Source organism: Macaca thibetana, chromosome 19 (genome assembly GCF_024542745.1).
Source record: "Macaca thibetana thibetana isolate TM-01 chromosome 19, ASM2454274v1, whole genome shotgun sequence".
NCBI classification, from domain to species: Eukaryota; Metazoa; Chordata; class Mammalia; order Primates; family Cercopithecidae; genus Macaca; species Macaca thibetana.
In genome coordinates, this window is record NC_065596.1 from 37958395 (window position 1) to 37978820 (window position 20426).

The window sequence follows — 20426 nt, forward strand, 5'->3', positions numbered from 1 at the left end:
AGACGAAGTCTTGCTCTGTCACCCAGGCTGGAGTGCAATGGCGCGATCTTGGCTCACTGCAACCTCCACCTCCCAGGTTCAAACAATTCTCCTGCCTCAGTCCCCCGAGTAGCTGGGATTACAGGCGCCCACCACCATGCCTGGCTAATTTTTGTATTTTTAGTGGAGACAAGAGTTTCGCCATGTTGGCCAGGCTGGTTTTGAACTCCTGACCTCAGGTGATCCACCCGCCTCGGCCTCCCAAAGTGCTGGGATTACAGGTGTGAACCACCACACCAGGCCTAAATTCTTATTTCTACAAAGTGTGACATTTTTTCATTCATATGAATGGTGACAAATAACAAACTTGTAAGGAAAGAGTAAAAAGAGAGTAAGAGTACAAAGGTGGAAGAGTTGAGGGAAAGCATTACTCAACATCTTCTCTGGTTCACAGGCTCTTCTAGATTTGTATTTACAGCAGTGAACAACCTACAAAGAAATGTATTCTCAAGTAGTCTTTATTCAAATTGAGAGATGTGGTCTGGAAATAAAGAAAATATTGGAAAACATACACTAAGTTATTAAGAGACAGATTCTATGGAAAATATCAGAATATCAGCACCAAGTAATAACAAGTGAAGTAGGTAGAATTTCTATAGGAAATAGGTCAGGGTTGTCCTTGTAGTGGAGATAATATTTGAGCATGTATTTAAGCAGAGCAGAGAGAGAGAGTGATTTGTAAACACAGGGAAAATGTGCTATGGAAAAGAAATAGCCAGTACAGTGTCCAAAAAGCAGGAGCTTGCCTGGAAGTGAAACAAATCATGTGGTCAAAGCACAATTCAAGAGTGGCTGGTGATGGTTTTTATACCATAACAAATCTCCCCAGTGTGCACAATTACCCGTATATCCATTCACATGTCATTATCTCAGACTTCCTTGTCAGCTATCTTCTCAAACATATTCTTCCTTGCCGTTGATTACACTGCCAGGTCATTGACTGCTATCCTGTGAAATACTTGTTATTTGGACACTTATTCCTCCGCATAAAAGGGTTTACAAGGTATGCCACTTGTGGCTTCACCTGCAGGGAAAATTTTGATCCCCAACTATCTTTCAAGAGGACGCAGAATATGACTCTGAGGCAGCCACAATTTTTTTCTTTTGAAATTTATCTTTTTTCCCACCCTGCCTTATGGTGCTGACACAATCTTTTTTTATTACTAAGTTTTTGTTTGTTTTTTGTTTTTTGTTTTTGTTTTTTTTTTTGAGACGGAGTCTCGCTCTGTCGCCCGGGCTGGAGTGCAGTGGCCGGATCTCAGGTCACTGCAAGCTCCGCCTCCCGGGTTTACGCCATTCTCCTGCCTCAGCCTCCCTAGTAGCTGGGGCTACAGGCGCCCGCCACCTCGCCCGGCTAAGTTTTTGTATTTTTTGGTAGAGACGGGATTTCACCGTGTTAGCCAGGATGGTCTCGATCTCCTGACCTCGTGATCCGCCCGTCTCGGCCTCCCAAAGTGCTGGGATTACAGGCTTGAGCCACCACGCCCGGCCTATTACTAAGTTTTTAAGAGCACTTTTAGGTTTGCAGTAAAATTAAGGGAAAGGTAAAGAGATATCCATATACTCCCTGCACACCTACATATGCATAGCCGTCCCCTCCTCCCCCCGCCAACCCCAACCGGAGTGGCACATTTGTAACAATTGTAAACCTACACTGACACATCATTATCACCCAAAGTCCCTACTTTACATTAGGGTTCACTCTTAGTGTTGTACATTCTGTGTTTGGACAAAGGTACAATGACACGTGTCCACTATTAGAGTGTCATATAAAATTGTTTCATCGCCCTGCTAATCCTCTGTGCTCCACAAATTCATCCCTCCTACCCTTCTAAACCCCCAGCAACCACTGATCTTTTTGCTCTTTCATACTTTTACCTTTTCTCAAATGTCATTAATTGGAATCATACAGCATATTGCCTTTTCAGATTGGCTTCTTTCATTTAGTGGTATGCATACAAGGTACCTCCATGTTTTTTCATGTCTTGATGATTCATTTACCTTCAGCATTGAGTAATGTTCCATTGTCTAGATATACTACAGTTTCTAATCCATTCACTTACTCAAGGACATTTTTGTTGCTTCCAGGTATGCCAATTTTGGATAAAACTGCTATAAACATACATGTACAGGTTTTTGTGTGGACATAAATTTTCCATTCATATGGATAAATTCTGAAAAATATGGTTACCACATTGTATGGTAAAAGTGTGTTTAGTTTTGTAAGAAACCACCAAACTCCATTTCAAAGTGGCTGTACAACTTTGCATTCCATCAGCAATGAGAGCTCCTGTTGCTGTACATTTTCTCAACCATTTGCAGTTGTCAGAGGTGGTTCATTCTAATGGATGTGTAGTGGTATCTCACTGCTGTTTTAATTTTCACTTCCCTGATGACATATGACAGGGATTATCTTTTCATACACTTATTTGTCATCTGTGTATCTTCTCTGGTGAGGTATCTAAACCTAAAGTCTTTGCCCATTTCGGTTTTTAATCAAGATGTTTCTTTTTTTTTTTTCTTTTGAGACGGAGTCTTGCACTGTCACTAGCTGGAGTGCTGTGGCATGATCTCGGCTCACTGCAACCTCCACCTCCTGGGTTCAAGCGATTCTTCTGCCTCAGCCTCCCGAGTAGCTGGGACTACAGGCATGCGCCACCATGCCCAGGTAATTTTTGTATTTTTTAGTAGAGACAGGGTTTCACCATGTTGGCCAGGATAGTCTTGATCTCTTGACCTTGTGATCCGCCCGCCTCAGCCTCCCAAAGTGCTGGGATTACAGGCATGAGCCACCAAGTCCAGCCCTGAAAATTTTATATGATTATACAAAACTTACTTCAGCTAATTGTGCTTCATTACCTCATGAGGAGTACTGGGAAGTTTTGAGTACGTGCAATGGATGGAAACATTGAATTTGGACATAAAGAGTTGTGTCCTTTTTTTTTGTTGTTGGAGACAGAGTCTCGCTCTGTCACCTAGGCTGGAATGCAGTGGCGCGATCTCAACTCACTGCAACCTTCACTTCCCAAGTTCAAGTGATTCTGATTCTCCTGCCTCAGCTTCCCGAGTAACTGGGATTACAGGTGCCCGCCACCACCCCTGGCTAATTTTGGAATTTTTAGTAGAGATGGGGTTTCACCATGTTGGCCAGGCTGTTCTTGAACTCCTCACCTCAGGTGATTCGCCCACCTTGGCCTCCCAAAGTGCTGGGATTACAAGCGTGAGCCACCGTGGCTGACGAGTTGTGTCATTTTTCACTAGTTTTTCAGTTGGTTACCTGAAAGTATGAATTTTTAAAGCATAATAGGATTCAGCAGTCTCAGGTAGGAAAAAAGTAACCTGGAAAGATCCCTGCATGTGAATGCACACACAGCTTTCAGGGTTCTGAAGAAATCCAGCATGTGTAGGATGTAGAGGAGATACATGGTAGGAGGTGAAGCAATATGTAATGGTTGGTTGTGTAATATAGGCCCAGCCGAGAACTCTAACCTTTTTCCTAAAGACGACGACAAGCCCATTGTGAGATCTAACCAGATGTACAATAGTAGTCATTCCACTTATAAATGTTTGTAGTAAATGTGTAAAGAAATACATTATATATTTGATAAAATCATTTTACAATTTTTAATTTTAATTTATTTTATTTTATTGGTATTAATTTGTCCTAAAGGATCATTTTTATTGTGAAATGTAAAATTTGACCTAGTATATATAAAATGTATATGTGTACATTTAACAATGTGCATATATATACCTTAAAATAATATAAACTTTCTGGGCGACAGAGTGAGGCCCTGTTTAAAATAATGATCATAATTTGATATTTTATGCATTAAAAACTTTTGGCTGGGCAAGGTGACTCACGCTTGTAATCTCAGCAGTTTGGGAGGCTGAGGCAAGAAGATTGCATGGCCCTAGGAGTTTGAGACTAGCCTGGGCCCTATGGGGAGACCCCATTCCTACAATAATTTTTTTTAATTAGCCGGGTGTGGTGGTGTGCTTGTAGTCCCAGCTACTCAAGAGGCTGAGGCCGGAGGATCACTTGAGCCCAGGAGGTTGAGGCTGCAATGAGCTATGATTGTTCCGCTGTACACCAGCCTGGACAACAATGAGACCCTGTCTCAAAAAAAAAGAAATTAAATATTTTGATTATACAAGGAAAATGAACATTCATGTATTAAAGCTTCATGTTTTATGAACAAAACTGACTTTGCAGGCAGGAGAGCATTTTCTGGGGGCACCAGAAGCAGGGAACTTTCCTTGTCCATTGGATTCAGGGCTGCCCACTATCCCTCCACTATCTTCCCGTCTTAGCCCTGTCTGGCGTCTTTTGTCCCTGACAAAACCTACAAAAAGTGACTTTAACACTTCAGGCTGCATGCATTTGAAGAGCAATAAGATAACATTTTTTCACTTCCAGCTACCAGTGGACATCTGCTGGGGTGGGCTGCATGGAATCTGAAATGATGTTTAAATACTGAAGTGATCCTCTACACTAGAGACTGATATACAGCTGACACCGACCCCCGCGGAATTGAAAATTCTCGTATTACTTTTGACTCCCCTAGACCTAACTACTAATAGCCGACTGTTGCCTGGAAGCCTTATGAAGTTGCCCAGAAGCCTTATGAATTACATAAACTCCCAATCGATTAACATTTTGTATGATATATGCATGATATACGCATAACACATATATATATGATTACACATTTTGTATGATATATGCATTATATATATTTTAGTGTAAGAACTATACTTATACTAAAACAGACTAGAGAAAGGGTATCAGGAAAATTATAAGAGGCTCGTTGACATTTCACCCAATAAAAAAAGGAAAATAAAAGAATATGGAACGGAAAATACATTTACTAATCATTAAGTGGAAGTGTATCATCATAAAGGTCTTCATCCTTGTGTTCTTCACAATAGGCAAGAGAATGAGGAGGGGCTGATCTTGTTTCTGGGGCAAGAGGTGGGGGAGCTAAAGGAGCACACTCGAAGTAACGTTTATTGGGAGAAAAAAAAAAAAAAGCCTACGTGTAAATGGACCCGCACAGCTGAAACCTGTGTTGTTCAAGTGTCAGCCTACTTAAGACCTCAAACACCGAAGCCCCTCAGTCGCCCTGGAGGGCGGCAGACTCAGTTTCCTAGCGCTCCCAGCAGTCTGCACACAAGGCACCGTCTGCCGCAGCCTTGGGGAGACTACATTTCCCAGAAAGCTTTGCGTCGAGCGGCAGTACTTTGATCCAATGAAAATCCAAGACAGGGGCATTTCCGTGTGGGCGTGCCCCTCGGGGCGGGACTTCTGGCGTGTTCGCAGCGGTCATTTTGGCTGCCCTCAGGTCCGTTCTATCCGTCAGCCTCCTTGGTGTGCCTCTTCGGCATCGAAGTGACGGACCGTGAAGGCGCGAGAGTCAGGTCTGAGGGTCGGGGGCAGAGCCGCCCGCGAGGCCTGCCTGGGGATAGCGGTGCTCGTGTTCCCCCCCGGTAGCCCGCAGCTCCCGGTCCAGCTCCGCCCACAGACTCGGATGGCGACCGCACTGAGGGACCCGGCTCCGGTGAGCACTGCGATCTCCGGACCTCCCCCGGCCGCGATTCTTAAGTCCCAAGTGAGGGGCACCAGCTCACGTTTCTGTAGCACAGGGTCGGGGACACTGAGGCTCGTGGGTGGGGCCCCTGTTTCTGACATCCGATGTGGTGGGCAGGGGGACAAGGGACAGGACCGGCGCTTGCAGAGCTTGGATGGGCGACCGAGAAGGAGGCATTCAGGAACCTGGGCTCCACATTGTTACTGCAGAGAACAAAGTTTGAGAGAGATCTACCTTTATTCTTAGGGCCGTGGGAGCCATAGAGAGCTTAAACGAGAGACACCATCTGAGTTAGGATTTGAAAAATCCTCTGCAGGCTGTTCAGTGGAAGAAAAGACTTTAGAGATGGATGAGGACGTTGAGGCAGAGGGAGGTTGAATATTTTTCCAAGGCCACACAACTGGTGAGAGGCAGCACTAAGGACTGAGGCGCACAGGTTAGACAGTCGACCCAAAGTTACGTGGCTCTCGGCCGAGGCAAGGGTACAGGGAAGGTCTGTGCCCATGGAGCACTCCCATGATCACATTCCTCTGAGGCCTGCGTCTTTCCACAGGTTCCCATAGCTACAGAGGTACTTTTCAAGCTTACACAGGTAAGTGGAGGTATCTCAGCCCCTCACTGGTCTGGAATGTCCCTCCTCCCTCCCCACACAGATATTTTCTTTAGATTTGTGGTGTAACAGGACTCACCTACCATTCTCTCAGCTGTTGGTTTGGGAACCCTAGAGAATCCCTGAGCTCAGGGTGCTGAGTCCAGGCCAATGTTTCCATTTGGAGCAGCCAATGTAAAGGGGTGAAAGTTTATGATAGTACCAGCTTTTGGAACTCCTTGGAGGTGAGACTGAACTGGTTCAGGGAACTGCAGGTTTCCTTAATTTCTGTGAAGTTTGGCATCTATTGTGAGGAAGTTGGAGTTTGGGATAAGAGGAGGGAGATTTCTCTAACCCAAGTGTTGACAGGATACAGAGTAGAAAACAGAATGAAAACAGTGACTAATGGGAATGTGAAGAGACAGCAGGGATCAATGACACCAAGGTCTGGTGTCTCTTCTGACTTAGGGAGCTTGGGAGGAGAATGTATGAGGACATGGATTTTGAGTCTTCCAAAGTGAGACTGTTCATGGTTTCATCAATCCCTATTATGCTAGGGAAGTGTGACTTTTGAAGATGTGGCCGTGTACTTCTCCTGGGAGGAATGGGATCTCCTTGATGAGGCTCAGAAACACCTGTACTTCGATGTGATGCTGGAGAACTTTGCACTTACGTCCTCCCTGGGTAAGGCCCTCATACTCACCCTTGTGCCCTGTACCAGGCTCTGTGTTTCTCCTTTTCCTCAGGAGCAGCTCTGTCCTCATATCTGGACCATAGGCACTGCCTCCTTTCCCAGTTCCCTGGGTAGATGTTGTGGACTGAGTGCAAGCCTACTTCCCTTATCATCCCAGCCTAAAAGCACCTTGGGTAAGAATTTGGGATCAATCCTTACCCACATCTTACAGTAAGCCTAATAGATCCCACCTGACTTGCCTTCTCCCTGTCTGGTAACTTTCTAGATCTACGGCATCCAGTTTCCCCTCCCTTCATGTACCCGACATTTATTTGTGCTTGACTGTGACATGAAATGCAGTCACTGACATTGTCACTATTTACACAAACTGTTCTTGAACCACCAACCTTTCCATTAACAGCAGAACACTCTAACGAATTGCACCACAGAGACACTACACAGACTATTCTTATAAAAACCTCCTCCAAGGTGTTCTTCTTTGTTTGTTTTTAATTGTAAAATATATATAACAAACTTTACTATTTTAATCATTTTTTTTTTTTTTGAGGCGGAGTTTCGCTCTTGTTGCCCAGGCTGGAGCGCAATGGCACGATCTCGGCTCACCGCAACTTCCGCCTCCCAGGTTCAAGCAATTCTCCTGCCTCAGTCTCCCTAGTAGCTGGGATTATAGGCATGTGCCACCAGGCCCAGCTAATTTTGTATTTTTAGTAGAGACGGGGTTTCTCCATGTTGGTCAGGCTGGTCTCGAACTCCCGACCTCAGGCAATCCACCCGCCTCAGCCTCCCAAAGTGCTGGGATTACAGGCGTGAGCCACTGCGCCTGGCTTATTTTAATCATTTTCAAGTATATAGTTCAGCAGCATTTAGTACATTCACATTGTTGTACAACTATCACCACCATCCTTCTGTACTACTTTTTCATCTTATAAAACTGAAACTTTGTACTCATTAAGCAATAACTCTTCCCATCCCCTGGCAACCACCATTTTGCTTTTGGTCTGTATGAATTTGTCTACCGTAAGTACCTCATATGAGTGGGATCACACAATATTTGTTCTTTTCTGTCTGGCTTACTTCACTTAGCATAATATCTTCAAGGTTCATCCATGTTGTAATGTGTATCAGAATTGCTTCTTTTTAAGGCTGAATAATATTCTTTTGTATGTATTAGTTTATCCATTCCTTCATCAGTGGACACAGGTTGTTTTCACCTTCTGGCTGTTGTGAATAATATTACTGTGAACATGGGTGTTCAGATACATATATGTGTTCTTGCTTTCAATTCTTTTGGGTATTGGCCCAAAAGCAGAATTTCTGGATCATAAGGTAATTATTTTTAATTTTTAAGGAACCACCAGAATTGTTTTTCATAGCAGCTGCACCGTTTTACATTCCCACAAGCAGCAGACAAAGGTTCTAGTTTCTTCACACCCTCACCATCACTTGTTATTTTCTGATTTTTTTTGATAAGTCATCCAAATTGGTGTGAGGTGATATCTCATTGTGGTTGTGATTTGCAGATTACTGATATTGAGCGTCTGTTCATGTGCTGATTGGCTATTTGTATATCTTCAAATGATGTTTTTATTCAAGTCCTTTGCCTATTTTTAAATTGAGTTTTATTAATTGTAATTAGAAGTGTTAAATATAATTTTTTATTGAGCTTTAAGAGTTATCTGTATTCTAGATATTCCCTTATCAGATACGTGATTTGCAAATGTTTTCTCTTATTTTGTGGGTTACATTTTTAGTGTGTTGATAGGATCCTTTGATGTACAAGTTTCTCATTTTGATGAATTCCGTTTTACTGTTTTACTTTTATTGTCTATGCTTTTTATATCATATCCAAGGAATCATTAACAAGTCCAGTGTCATGAAGCTTTTTCCTTGTTTTAAGAGTTTTACAGTTTTAGTGCTTACATTCAGCTCTTTGATCTGTTTTGAATTAATTTTTATATGTGGTGTCAGGTAAGGGACCAACTTCATTCTTTCACATGTAGATACCCAGTTTTCCTAGCATCATGTGTTGAAAATTTGTCTTCTTTCTCCTGGTCAAAAATCATTTGGCCAGATATTTGAGGGTTTATTTCTGGGGTCTCTTCTAGTCCATTGATCTATATGTCTTTCTTTATGGGAGTACCACAGTTTTAATTTCTCTAGCCTTGCAGTAAGTTTTGAAATTACAAACTGTGAGTCTTCCAACTTTCATCCTTTTCAAAATTGTTTTAGCTATTCTGTGTCTCTTAATATTTCAAATGAATTTTAGGATGGATTTTTTTATTTCTGCAAAGTAACGTCATTTGGATTTTGATAGGTATTGCACTTTTTTTTTTTTTTTTTTTTTTTTTGAGACGGAGTCTTGCTCTGTCACCCAGGCTGGAGTGCAGTGGCCGGATCTCAGCTCACTGCAAGCTCCGCCTCCCGGGTTTATGCCATTCTCCTGCCTCAGCCTCCCTAGTAGCTGGGACTACAGGCACCCGCCACCTCGCCCAGCTAGTTTTTTTTTGTATTGTTAGTAGAGACGGGGTTTCACTGTGTTAGCCAGGATGGTCTCGATCTCCTGACCTCGTGATCTGCCCGTCTCGCCCTCCCAAAGTGCTGGGATTACAGGCTTGAGCCACCGCGCCCGGCCGATAGGTATCGCACTTTCTATAGATTACTTTGTCTAGTATAGACGTCTTAACAATATTGAGCCCTCTAGTCCATGAACAGGCATGTGATATATTTTCTTTTATTAATGTTTTATTTAATTCATTTTAGCAATATTTTGTAGTTTCTAGTGTACAAGGCTTTTACTTGTTTGGTTAAGTTAATCTTTAATGTTTTATTCTTTTTGATATAAGTGGAATTGTTTACTTTTCAAATTGTTCATCATTAGTGTATAGAAGCGTAACTGATTTTTGCATGTTGTATTTGTATTCTTCTATTTGCTGAATTTGCTTATTAGTTGTAACAGTTTTTTCGTGGAATCTTTATGGTATTCCATGTATATTATCTGTGAGTAGGGATAATTTTACTCCTCTTTTCCCATTTTGGTCCCTTTTCTTTCTTTTTCTTGCCTAATTGCTACATTGAACAGAAGTGCTAAAAGTAGGCATCCTTATCTTGTTGTTAATCTTAGAGGAAAATCTTTCAGTCTTTCATTGTCAAGTATAATTTTAGCTGTGGGTTTTATTTTTGTTTTTGTTTTTTTTTGCATATGTATTTTATTATGTTTAGTTAATTTCCCCCTATTCCTGGTTTACTGAGTGTTTTCCTCACGAAGAAGTGTTGCATATTGTCTAATGCTTTTAGTGCGTCAGCTGAGATGATTGTTTTAATTTTTTTAGAGATAGGGTCTTGCTATGTTACACAGGCTGGTCTTAAGCTCCTGGCCTCAAGCGATCCTCCTGCCTCAGCCTCCCAAGTAGCTGGGATTACAGGTGCAAGCCATCACTTTCATCAGTTTTTGTTTGTTGAACCATCCTTGCATTCCAGGAATAAATTCTATCTGGTGGTAGTGCATAATCCTTTTAATATGCTGTTGAATTCAGTTTGCTAATATTTGGTTGATGGTTTTTGCATTAATAATCAAGGATATTGGTCTGTAGTTATGTTTTCTTACACAATCTTTGTGTCATTTGGATTGGAATCAGGGTAATGCTGGCCATGTAGAATGAATTTAGAAGTGTGTACGCTACAGTTTTTTGAGAGAATTTGAAAATAAGTATTAGTTCTTCATTAAATGATTGTCTTTTTTTTTTTTTCCTTTTTGTGGAGAACGGGATCTCGCTATATTACCCAGGCAGGTCTCGAACTCCTGGGCCCAAGCTATCCTCCCGCCTCTGCCTCCCTGAGAGCTGGGGTTACAGGCGTGAGCCACCGCGCCCGGCCAATTAAATGATTGGTAGAATTCATCTGTGAAGCCATCAAGTCAAGGGCTTTTCTTTAAGGTTTGTCTTTTTTTTTTTTTTTTTTTTTGAGATGGAGTCTTGCTCTGACACCCAGGCTAGAGTGCAGTGGTGTGATCTTGGCTCACTGCAACCTCCACTTCCTGGATTCAAGCAATTCTCCTGCCTTGACCTCCCGAGTAGCTGGGGTTACAGGAACATGCCATCATACCTGGCTAATTTTTGTATTTTTAATAGAGACAGGGTTTCACCACGTTGGCCAGGCTGGTCTTGAACTCCTGACCTCAGGTGATCCACCCGCTGCCTCGGCCTCCCAAAGTGCTGGAATTACAGGCATGAGCCACTGCACCTGGCCAGGTGTGTCAATTTTGATAACCTTTTCAAAGAAACACCTTTTGGTTTGTTGATTTTTTTTTTTCTATTGTTTTTCTCTTCTGTATTTTATTTATCTAGGCTTTAGTCTTTATTATTTTTTTCCTGCCAGCTTTGGTTTTAGTTTGTTCCTCTTTTTATAATCCCTTAAGTTGTAAAAATAGATTGTTGAGTTGAGATCTTTCATCTTTTTAAGGTTTATAGCTATAAATTTCCCCTTTAGTACTGCTTTTACTGTATCTCCAATTTATTTCCCTTCTGATTTCTTCATGGCCCCACTGGTTGTTCAGTATTGTATTAATTTCTACAGATTTGTAAATTTTTTAGTTTCCTTCTATTAAGAGTTCCCAACCTCATCCCACTGTGGTTGGAGAAGATACTTTGTATGATGTGTGTCTTTCTAAATCAAATGAGGCTTAATTTATGGTCTGTCCTGGAGAATGTTCTAGGTACACATGAAGGGAATGTGTATTCTGTTGTTGTTGGGTAGAATACTCTTTATATATTTGTTAGAGCTAGTTGGTTGTTTAGGTCCTCTGTTTTCTCACTTCTCTCTGATTCTTCTGTCCACTGCTGAGAGTCAGGTATCGATGTATTTAACTGTTATTGTAGAACCATCCATTTCTCCCTTCAGTTCTGTCCATTTTTGCCTCATGTGTTTTGGTGGTCTATTATTAGGTGCATAAGTGTTTATAAATGTTATGTCCTCTTGCTCTATTGACCTTTTTTATTAGTATATAATATCCTTTTATATCTCTTGTTACCCTTTTTGATTTAAAGTCTGTATTGTATGATATTAGTGTAGCCATTCTTACTCTTTTTTGCTTGCTATTTGCATGGAATATCTTTTTGTAGCCTGTCACTTCCACCTTATTTATATCTTTGGATCTAAAGCGAATCTCTTGTAGACATCATAAAGTTGGATCATGGGTTGTTTTCATTTTAACCCATTCTGCCAATCTTTGTCTTTTGGCAGAGTTTAAGCTAAAAGTTTGGAGAGTTTAAGGCATTTATGTTTAAGGTAATCACTGATAAGGACGGGTTGACTTCTATCATTTTGCTCCTTGTTTTCCCCATGTCTTATAGCCTTATAGCTTTTTTGATCCTAATTGCCTACATTACTGCTTCTTTTGTGTTCGGCTCACTTTTTTTTTTTTTTTTTTTTGTACTGAAACTTTTTAATTCCTTGTCATTTCCTTTGTGTACTCTTTCTTTCTTTCTTTCTTTCTTTCTTTCTTTCTTTCTTTCTTTCTTTCTTTCTTTCTTTCTTTCTTCCTTTCTTCCTTTCTTCCTTTCTTCCTTTCTTCCTTTCTTCCTTTCTTTCTTTCTTTCTTTCTTTCTGTCTCTGTCTCTCTCTCTCTCTCTCTCTCTCTCTCTCTCTCAATGGAGTCTCGCTCTGTCGCCCAGACTGGAGTGCAGTGGGGCGATCTTGGCTCACTGAAACCTCTGCCTCCCATGTTCAAGCGATTCTCCTGCCTCAGCCTCCTGAGTAATCCCTCCTGGGATTACAAACACACGCCACCACACCCAGCTAATTTTTGTATTTTTAGTAGAGACAGGGTTTCACCATGTTGGCCATGCTGGTCCCAAACTCCTGACCTCAGTTGATCCAGCAACCTCAGCCTCCCAAAGTGCTGGGATTATAGGCGTGAGCCACCATGCCCAGTTCTTTGTATACTTTATGTAGCTCTTTTTTTTAAATAGTTACCATGGGAATTACATTTAGCATCCTAAAGTTACAACACTAACTTGAATTTATACAAACTTAACTTCTTTAACTTTCCTTGTTCTTTTTTGTGCCCAGTTCTTCTGGGCCAGTGTTAGTTGCTCACGTGTCCTGTCTTTCCCTTAGGACTTACATCATCCTGGTCTCATGTAGTTGCTCAACTAGGACTAGGGGAAGTGTCCTCTGTTCTTCACAGGATGTTCATGACTCCAGCCTCAGCAAGATGGGATCAGAGAGGGCCTGGCCTACATGAATGGCACTTGGGAAAAGGCATGTCATCAGGTCTGTGTTTAAATTGCACCAGGAACCTGTCCTGTTTGACTTGTCTTGATGCCTTTGCCCGAGACACTTCACTTTGACCTTCCCCTCTTCATTCTTAACAGTTTACAAACTTGTTATTTCTCCTACTTGTCATTTTTATTTTGACTTCTAGCTAATGCTAATCCTCACCTCTCCGGACTCCTTATTCCATCTGTTCTTTACACTGTTCCCTCTGTAGCATTCTGTAATATTATTTTGTCCTGAAGTGTGCATATCTCCCTTACTAGTCCCTGAACACCAGTTACTGTTCCAGTGAGGTTTTCCTGGGCCTGGACATACACTTCACGGCATCACTTGTCACCAGCAGATATGATCCTGCTAAAAGCTATTATCAGAGGAATTAATTGTAGAACATGCCTCTTAGTCCTGGGCCATACCTTAGCCTTGTATACTGTACCTGGGAGGGCCCACCCTCCCTATTCCATAACCTTAGGGACCAGTAATGCACAACAGGTGCTTCCTGAACCTGACCCCCAACTCACTTTTCCTGAAGACAGGCCCATATACTGGTTCTTTGCTATAACTGACGTGCATTTGCGATTGCATTGCCTCCTCCTAATAAAGGTAACATGTACTTCACCATGACCTCTTTACTTTTAGGTTGTTGGCATGGAGTGGAGCATGAGGAAACACCTTCTGAACAGAGAATTTCTGTAGAAGGAGTGCCACAGTTCAGGACTTCCAAAGAAGGTTCATCTTCCCAGAATGCCTACTCCTGTGAAATATGTGGCCTGGTCTTGAGAGATATTTTGCACTTGGCTGAACACCAAGGAACAAACTGTGGGCAGAAACTACACACATATGGAAAACAATTCTACATCAATGCAAATCTTCAACAGCACCAGAGGCAGCACATTAAAGAGGCACCTTTCACAAGTTACGTGGACACAACCTCATTTACAAAGAGCTGCACAGTCCACGTGTCGGAGAAGCCCTTCACCTGTAGGGAGATCAGGAAAGACTTCCTGGCCAACATGAGGTTTCTCCATCAAGAGGCCACTCAAACAGGGGAGAAGCCAAATAACAGTAACAAGTGTGTGGTGGCCTTTTACAGTGGAAAAAGTCATCGCAACTGGGGAAAATACAGTAAAGCCTTTAGCCACACAGACACACTTGTTCAGGACCAGAGAATCCTCACTAGAGAGGGGCTTTTTGAGTGCAGCAAATGTGGGAAAGCATGTACGCGAAGATGTAACCTCATTCAGCACCAGAAAGTCCACAGTGAAGAAAGGCCTTATGAATGCAACGAATGTGGAAAATTATTTACCTACTACTCCAGTTTCATTATACATCAAAGAGTTCATACTGGAGAAAGGCCTTATGTGTGCCCTGAATGTGGGAAATCCTTTAGTCAGATCTACAGCCTCAATAGCCATAGGAAAGTTCACACTGGAGAAAGGCCTTATGAATGCAGCGAATGTGGGAAATCTTTTAGCCAAAGGTCCAACCTCATGCAGCATCGCAGAGTTCACACTGGAGAAAGACCTTATGAATGCAGCGAATGTGGGAAATCTTTTAGCCAAAACTTCAGCCTCATTTACCACCAGAGAGTTCACACTGGAGAAAGACCTCATGAATGCAATGAATGTGGAAAATCCTTTAGCCGAAGCTCCAGCCTCGTTCACCACCGGAGACTTCACACTGGAGAAAGACCCTATGAGTGCAGTAAATGTGGGAAATCGTTTAAGCAAAGCTCCAGCTTCAGTTCACATCGGAAAGTCCACACAGGGGAAAGGCCTTATGTGTGTGGGGAATGTGGGAAATCCTTTAGCCATAGCTCCAACCTTAAGAACCACCAGAGAGTTCACACTGGAGAAAGGCCTGTTGAGTGCAGTGAATGTAGCAAATCCTTTAGCTGTAAATCTAACCTCATTAAACACCTGAGAGTTCACACTGGAGAAAGGCCTTATGAGTGCAGTGAATGTGGGAAATCCTTTAGCCAAAGTTCTAGCCTCATTCAACACCGGAGAGTTCATACTGGAAAAAGGCCTTATCAGTGCAGTGAATGTGGGAAATCCTTTGGCTGCAAATCTGTCCTCATTCAACACCAGAGAGTTCACATTGGAGAAAAGCCTTAACTGTACTGAGAATATGCAAGTTCCTTTTAGTGTAATTATACTGAAGGAGTACACCGGTGAGAGAGACAAGTACCTGAACTGGAAGCCCCAACATCTAAGGATATATATACAGTGGGCAGATTCCCCTTAAGTTCCAGGTATGTGTTACACTTTCTAACCTGCCATTTAGAAAGTGTTAGACTTTCTCACCTGCCATATATGGCTCTTGCCATTTATGTCACTGACAGTTTCTGAGGCAGAAGCCGTATCACATCTACCACCTGTGAGGTCCACATAATGTGCATCATTTACCTCCTGAACCTGCTGAAGGAAGCAGACCTCTGTTTCTCCCTATTTGCTAGAAGAAATCATGAATAGTCTTGAGTCTTCCTCTCTGACAAGTTAGGGCATGGACTTGACCCAGCTTTGTGCCAGAGAACCCAATATGAGTGTTGTTGGCAGCTTGCCAAGAAGGACTCTTCTTTCAAGACATGTTGGTTTCATGTGACACCTCCATGGATTTTTTCCAGCCTCTAAGTCACCAACTTTGGAACTGCCTGCCTCACATTGCTTTGTTTTTTACAATAATAAAGGTATTATTATTTAAGCTACCTTTATCTTGGCATTTGATTCACTCTTTAAGGTGGTTCAAAAACAGAATTGGGCCCTGCCAGCTTTACAGAGTAAACACCTTTGGAGGGAGAGGGAGGTGTCATATTATTTGTATGCCTCAGAGACAACAGTATAATGGAAAAATACAACTGTCTTTCCAGTTTTGGCATAATCTGAATTTGAATTATTGCCCATACAAAAAATTAGCTGGGTGTGGTGGTGGGCCCCTGTAGTCCCAGCTACTCAGGAGGCTGAGGCAGGAGAATGGCGTGAACCTCGGAGACAGAGCTTGCAGTGAGCTGAGATTGTGCCGCTGCACTCCAGCCTGGGTGACAGAGTGAGACTCCGTCTCAAAAAAAAAAAAAAAAACCAACCTGGGCATGGTGGCGTGCACTTGTAGTCCCAGCCACACAGGAGGCTGAGGCAGGAGAATCACTTGAACTCGGGAGGTGCAGGTTACAGTGAGCCGAGATCGCCGCATGGTATTCCAGCCTGGGTGACAGAGAGAGACTCTTGTCTCAAAAAAAAAAAATACATAGAACTACACGCACACAACGAGTGTATAAAATGGTGAGGTCTGAAAGAGGTCTGAGGATTGAACCAATGTCGCATTCCTGGTTTTGATGATGTTCTAAGGTTATATAAGATGTTACTACTGGGGAAAGTAGGTGAAAGGTATTCTGCACTATTGATATGGTGTGGATATCTGTCCTGCCCAAACCTCATGTTGAAATGTAATCTCCAATGTTGGAGGTGGGGCCTGGCAGGAGGTGATTGGCTCATGAGGGTGGTTTCCCCTGAATGGTTTAGCACCATCCTTTTGGTGCTGTCCTCACGATAGTGAGTTCTCATGAGATCTGGTTGTTTGAAAGTATGTGGCACCTCCAACTTTGCTCTTGCTCCTGACCCTACTCTTACATTTGCAACGTCCTGCATATCTGTATTTCAAACTAAATTCTTAAAAATTTTCACTGTTCTGTATATTTCCACAGTGTGTATAGTTCACTGTTCTGTATATTTCCACATCAGAATGTGTAATTTTCAGCCAGATGTGGTGGTTCACTCTTGTAATCCCAGCACTTTGGGAGGCCAAGGTGGGTGGATCACCTGAGGTCAGTAGTTCGAGATCAGCCTGACCAACATGGTAAAACCCCCTCTCTACTAAAAATACAAACAGTAGCTGGGTGTGGTGGTGGGTGCCTGTAATTCCAGCTACTCAGGAGGGTTAGGTTACTTACTCACCACTATACTAATGAGGATGAAGCCTCTTTTTTTTTTTTTTTTTTTTTTTTTTTTTGAGACCGAATTTTTGCTCTTGTTGCCCGGGCTGCAATGGTACGATCTCGGCTCACTGCAGCCTCCTCCTCCTGGTTCAAGTGATTCTCCTGCCTCAGCCTCTCGTGTAACTGGGACTACAGGCTTGAGCCACCATGCCTGGCTAATTTTTGTGTTTTTAGTAGAGATGGGTTTCACCATGTTGGCCAAGCAGGTCTTGAACTACTGATCTCAAGTGATCCACCCACCTTGGCCTCCCAAAGTGTTGAGATTACAGGCGTGAGCCGCTGCACCCAGCCTAAGATTATTCTTTACTTTGTTGTTGTTGTTGTTGTTGTTGTTTTTAACAAGGTCTCATTTGTCACCCAGGTTGGAGTGCAGTAGCATGATCTCAGCTCACTGCAGCCTCAACCTCCTGGGTTCAAGAGATCCTCCTGCCTTAGCCCCTTTTCTGCTCTCCACCCTCACCCCCAATAGCTGGAACTACGGGTGTACCACCACTCCCAGCTAATTTTTGTACTTTTTGTAGAGACTGGGTTTCATCATGTTTCCCAGGCTGGTCTCCAAATCCAGAACTCAAGTGATCTGCCGGCCTCAGCCTCCCAAATTGCTGGGATTACAGGCGTGAGCCACCGGGCATTGTTATTCTTCACTTTGAATCCCACATGTTATTTAAAGCTAAGGCCTGAGGCAAAAGAAAATTCACTTCTAGGCCGGGCGCGGTGGCTCAAGCCTGTAATCACAGCACTTTGGGAGGCCGAGACGGGCGGATCACGAGGTCAGGAGATCAAGACCATCCTGGCTAACACGGTGAAACCCCGTCTCTACTAAAAAGTACAAAAAACTAGCCGGGCGAGGTGGCGGGCGCCTGTAGTCCCAGCTACTCAGGAGGCTGAGGCAGGAGAATGGCGGGAACCCGGGAGGCGGAGCTTGCAGTGAGCTGAGATCAGGCCACTGCACCCCAGCCTGGGCGACAGAGCGAGACTCCGTCTCAAAAAAAAAAAAAAAAGAAAGAAAATTCACTTCTATACTTCAACTAATTCTATTTTATTACTAGGTAATAGGTCCCAATATTTACATTTATGTATACATACACACACACTTTTTTTCTATACCATTAAGATAATGGTAGACCTTTATGTCAAGAAAATGCTATAGGCCGGGCGCACTTACTTTGGGAGGCCGAGGCAGGAGGATCACTTGAGTCCAGGAGTTCGAGGCCAGCCTGGACAACGTGGTGAAACCCTGTCTCTAAAAAAAAAAAAAAAAATTAGCTGGGTGTGGTATCATGAGCCTGTAATCCCAGCTACTTCCAGCTACTCAGGAGGCTGAGGTGGGAGGATCTCTTGAGCCCAGGAGGCAAAGGTTACAGTGAGCTCAGATCCCACCACTGTACTGCAGCCTGGGTGACAGAGTGAGAACCTGTCTCAAAACAACAACAACAACAAGGCCGGGCGCGGTGGCTCAAGCCTGTAATCCCAGCACTTTGGGAGGCCGAGACGGGCGGATCACAAGGTCAGGAGATCGAGACCATCCTGGCTAACCCGGTGAAACCCAGTCTCTACTAAAAAATACAAAAAACTAGCCGGGCGAGGTGGCCGGTTCCTGTAGTCCCAGCTACTCGGGAGGCTGAGGCAGGAGAATGGCGTGAACCCGGGAGGCGGAGCTTGCAGTGAGCTGAGATCCGGCCACTGCACTCCAGCCTGGGCGGCAGAGCGAGACTCTGTCTCAAAAAAAAAAAAAAAAAAAAAAAAAAAAAAAAAAAAAAAAAACAACAACAACAAACAGCTGTTGGTAGTTGAATTTATCTTTATTGAACAAATCCTCTTTATTGCATGTTTTAAATTTTATTAATTTGTTTACATTTTATTGACTTGTAATAAAACGATTTTGAAATTACTAGAGAAGGCCAGGCACTGTGGCTCACGCCTCTAATCCTACCAGTGTGGGAGGCAGAGGCGGGCGGATCACCTGACATCAAGAGTTGGAGACCAGCCTGACCAACATGGTGAAACCCCGTCTCTACTAAAAATACCAAAAAACAATTAGCCGGGCGTGGTGAAGTCACCTGTAGTCCCAGCTACTCAGGAGGCTGAGGCAGGACAATGGATTGAACCTGGGAGGTGGAGGTTGCAGTGAGCCGAGATCGTGCCATTGCTCTCCAGCCTGGGCGACAGAGACTCTGTCAAAAAAGAAAAAGAAAAGAAAAAAGAAGAGAAGAAAGGAAAAGAAAGAGGAAGGAAGGAAGGAAGGGACGGAGGGAGGGAAGGAAGGGAGGGAGGGAGGGAAGGAAGGGAGGGAGGGAGGGAGGGAGGGAAGGAGGGAGGGAGGGAGGAAGAGAGGGAGGGAGGGAGGGAAGGAAGGAAAATAAATTCCTGGATAGATGAAAGTGAGGGATCGGGGTCGGGACCCCCAGGGCGCTGCTGGCGGCGGGCGAGGAGCTGGGCGCGGGGCGGCGGTTCCAGGCTTCTGGGGCCCAGCGCCGCACCCGTCAGGGAATCCTCGGTGTTGCCGCCCGCGGCACCCAGCGGCGGGGGAGGAGTCGGCGCAGTCGTGCGGCCGCGGAGGACGGCGAGACCCGGGGCTGCGGCTGCCGCCGAGGGGCGCCCTGGACAGTGAGAAGCGGCGGCGGGAGCCGGTCACCTGCAGGGCGCGCTCGGCGGTGGAGACGGCTTCATCCGATCCAGGGCTGGCAGGCGGCCCGGATGGCACGCCGTCTCCCGCCGGGAATTCCAGTTTCCCCCTAAATCGCTCAACAAGCGAGAAGGTTTTGGGATTCGAATTCAGTGGGACAAGCGAAGTCGCCTTTCCTTCGTAAACAGATGGAATCCCTGGTCCACAAACGTGCCCTGGGCCCGTTTCGTACGACACGCGATGGCTGGTGCGGATGAGAACACAGCAGATCTGTGCCAGATGGAAAGCTTCAAGGCTCTGTGAATCCAAGGTCAAAAACGCCAAAACGGAAAGTCCTTTGCCAGGACAAGCGCACGCGTGCTGGTCGTGGAGCGCCCCCTCCTCGTGGAGACCTGCGTGGAATTGATGTCCTTCATTAACAGTGAGGCTAAGCTGGGCTATTCCATGACTGACCAGGGGCAAAATTGGCTTTTAGCCGCATTCTGGGAGCTAACCCCACTAAGAAGGCCAAGTGATGTGGGGTCTGAGAGCCTGGCAGTCCTGCAAAGCCGCTGATGGCTGGAAGCATAGGGGTCTTTTACCTTTTGGGGTGTCTGCACGATTAGAAAAGTAAAGTGGATAGTAAC

At 44.0% G+C, this 20426-nt stretch overlaps 1 protein-coding gene across 5 annotated transcripts in view; it reads left to right on the plus strand.

Annotated features, from left to right (window-relative positions):
• Positions 1 to 15890, plus strand: part of ZNF211 (zinc finger protein 211) — a 29582-nt gene extending 13692 nt beyond the window's left edge. The window contains exons 3-8 of one of the 5 annotated variants that reach the window (XM_050768612.1): positions 2568 to 2707; positions 4460 to 5600; positions 6184 to 6222; positions 6777 to 6903; positions 13028 to 13183; positions 13823 to 15890. In XM_050768612.1, coding sequence (XP_050624569.1) covers positions 5571 to 5600; positions 6184 to 6222; positions 6777 to 6903; positions 13028 to 13183; positions 13823 to 15300 — 1830 coding nt within the window. In that variant the 5' untranslated portion in view covers positions 2568 to 2707; positions 4460 to 5570 and the 3' untranslated portion in view covers positions 15301 to 15890. Of the gene's footprint in view, positions 1 to 2567; positions 2708 to 4459; positions 5601 to 5630; positions 6904 to 13027; positions 13184 to 13822 lie in introns of those variants that run through there. The other 4 variants (XM_050768614.1, XM_050768613.1, XM_050768615.1 and 1 more) reach the window with 4 other exon arrangements.
• The last annotated feature ends 4536 nt before the right edge of the window (positions 15891 to 20426 follow it).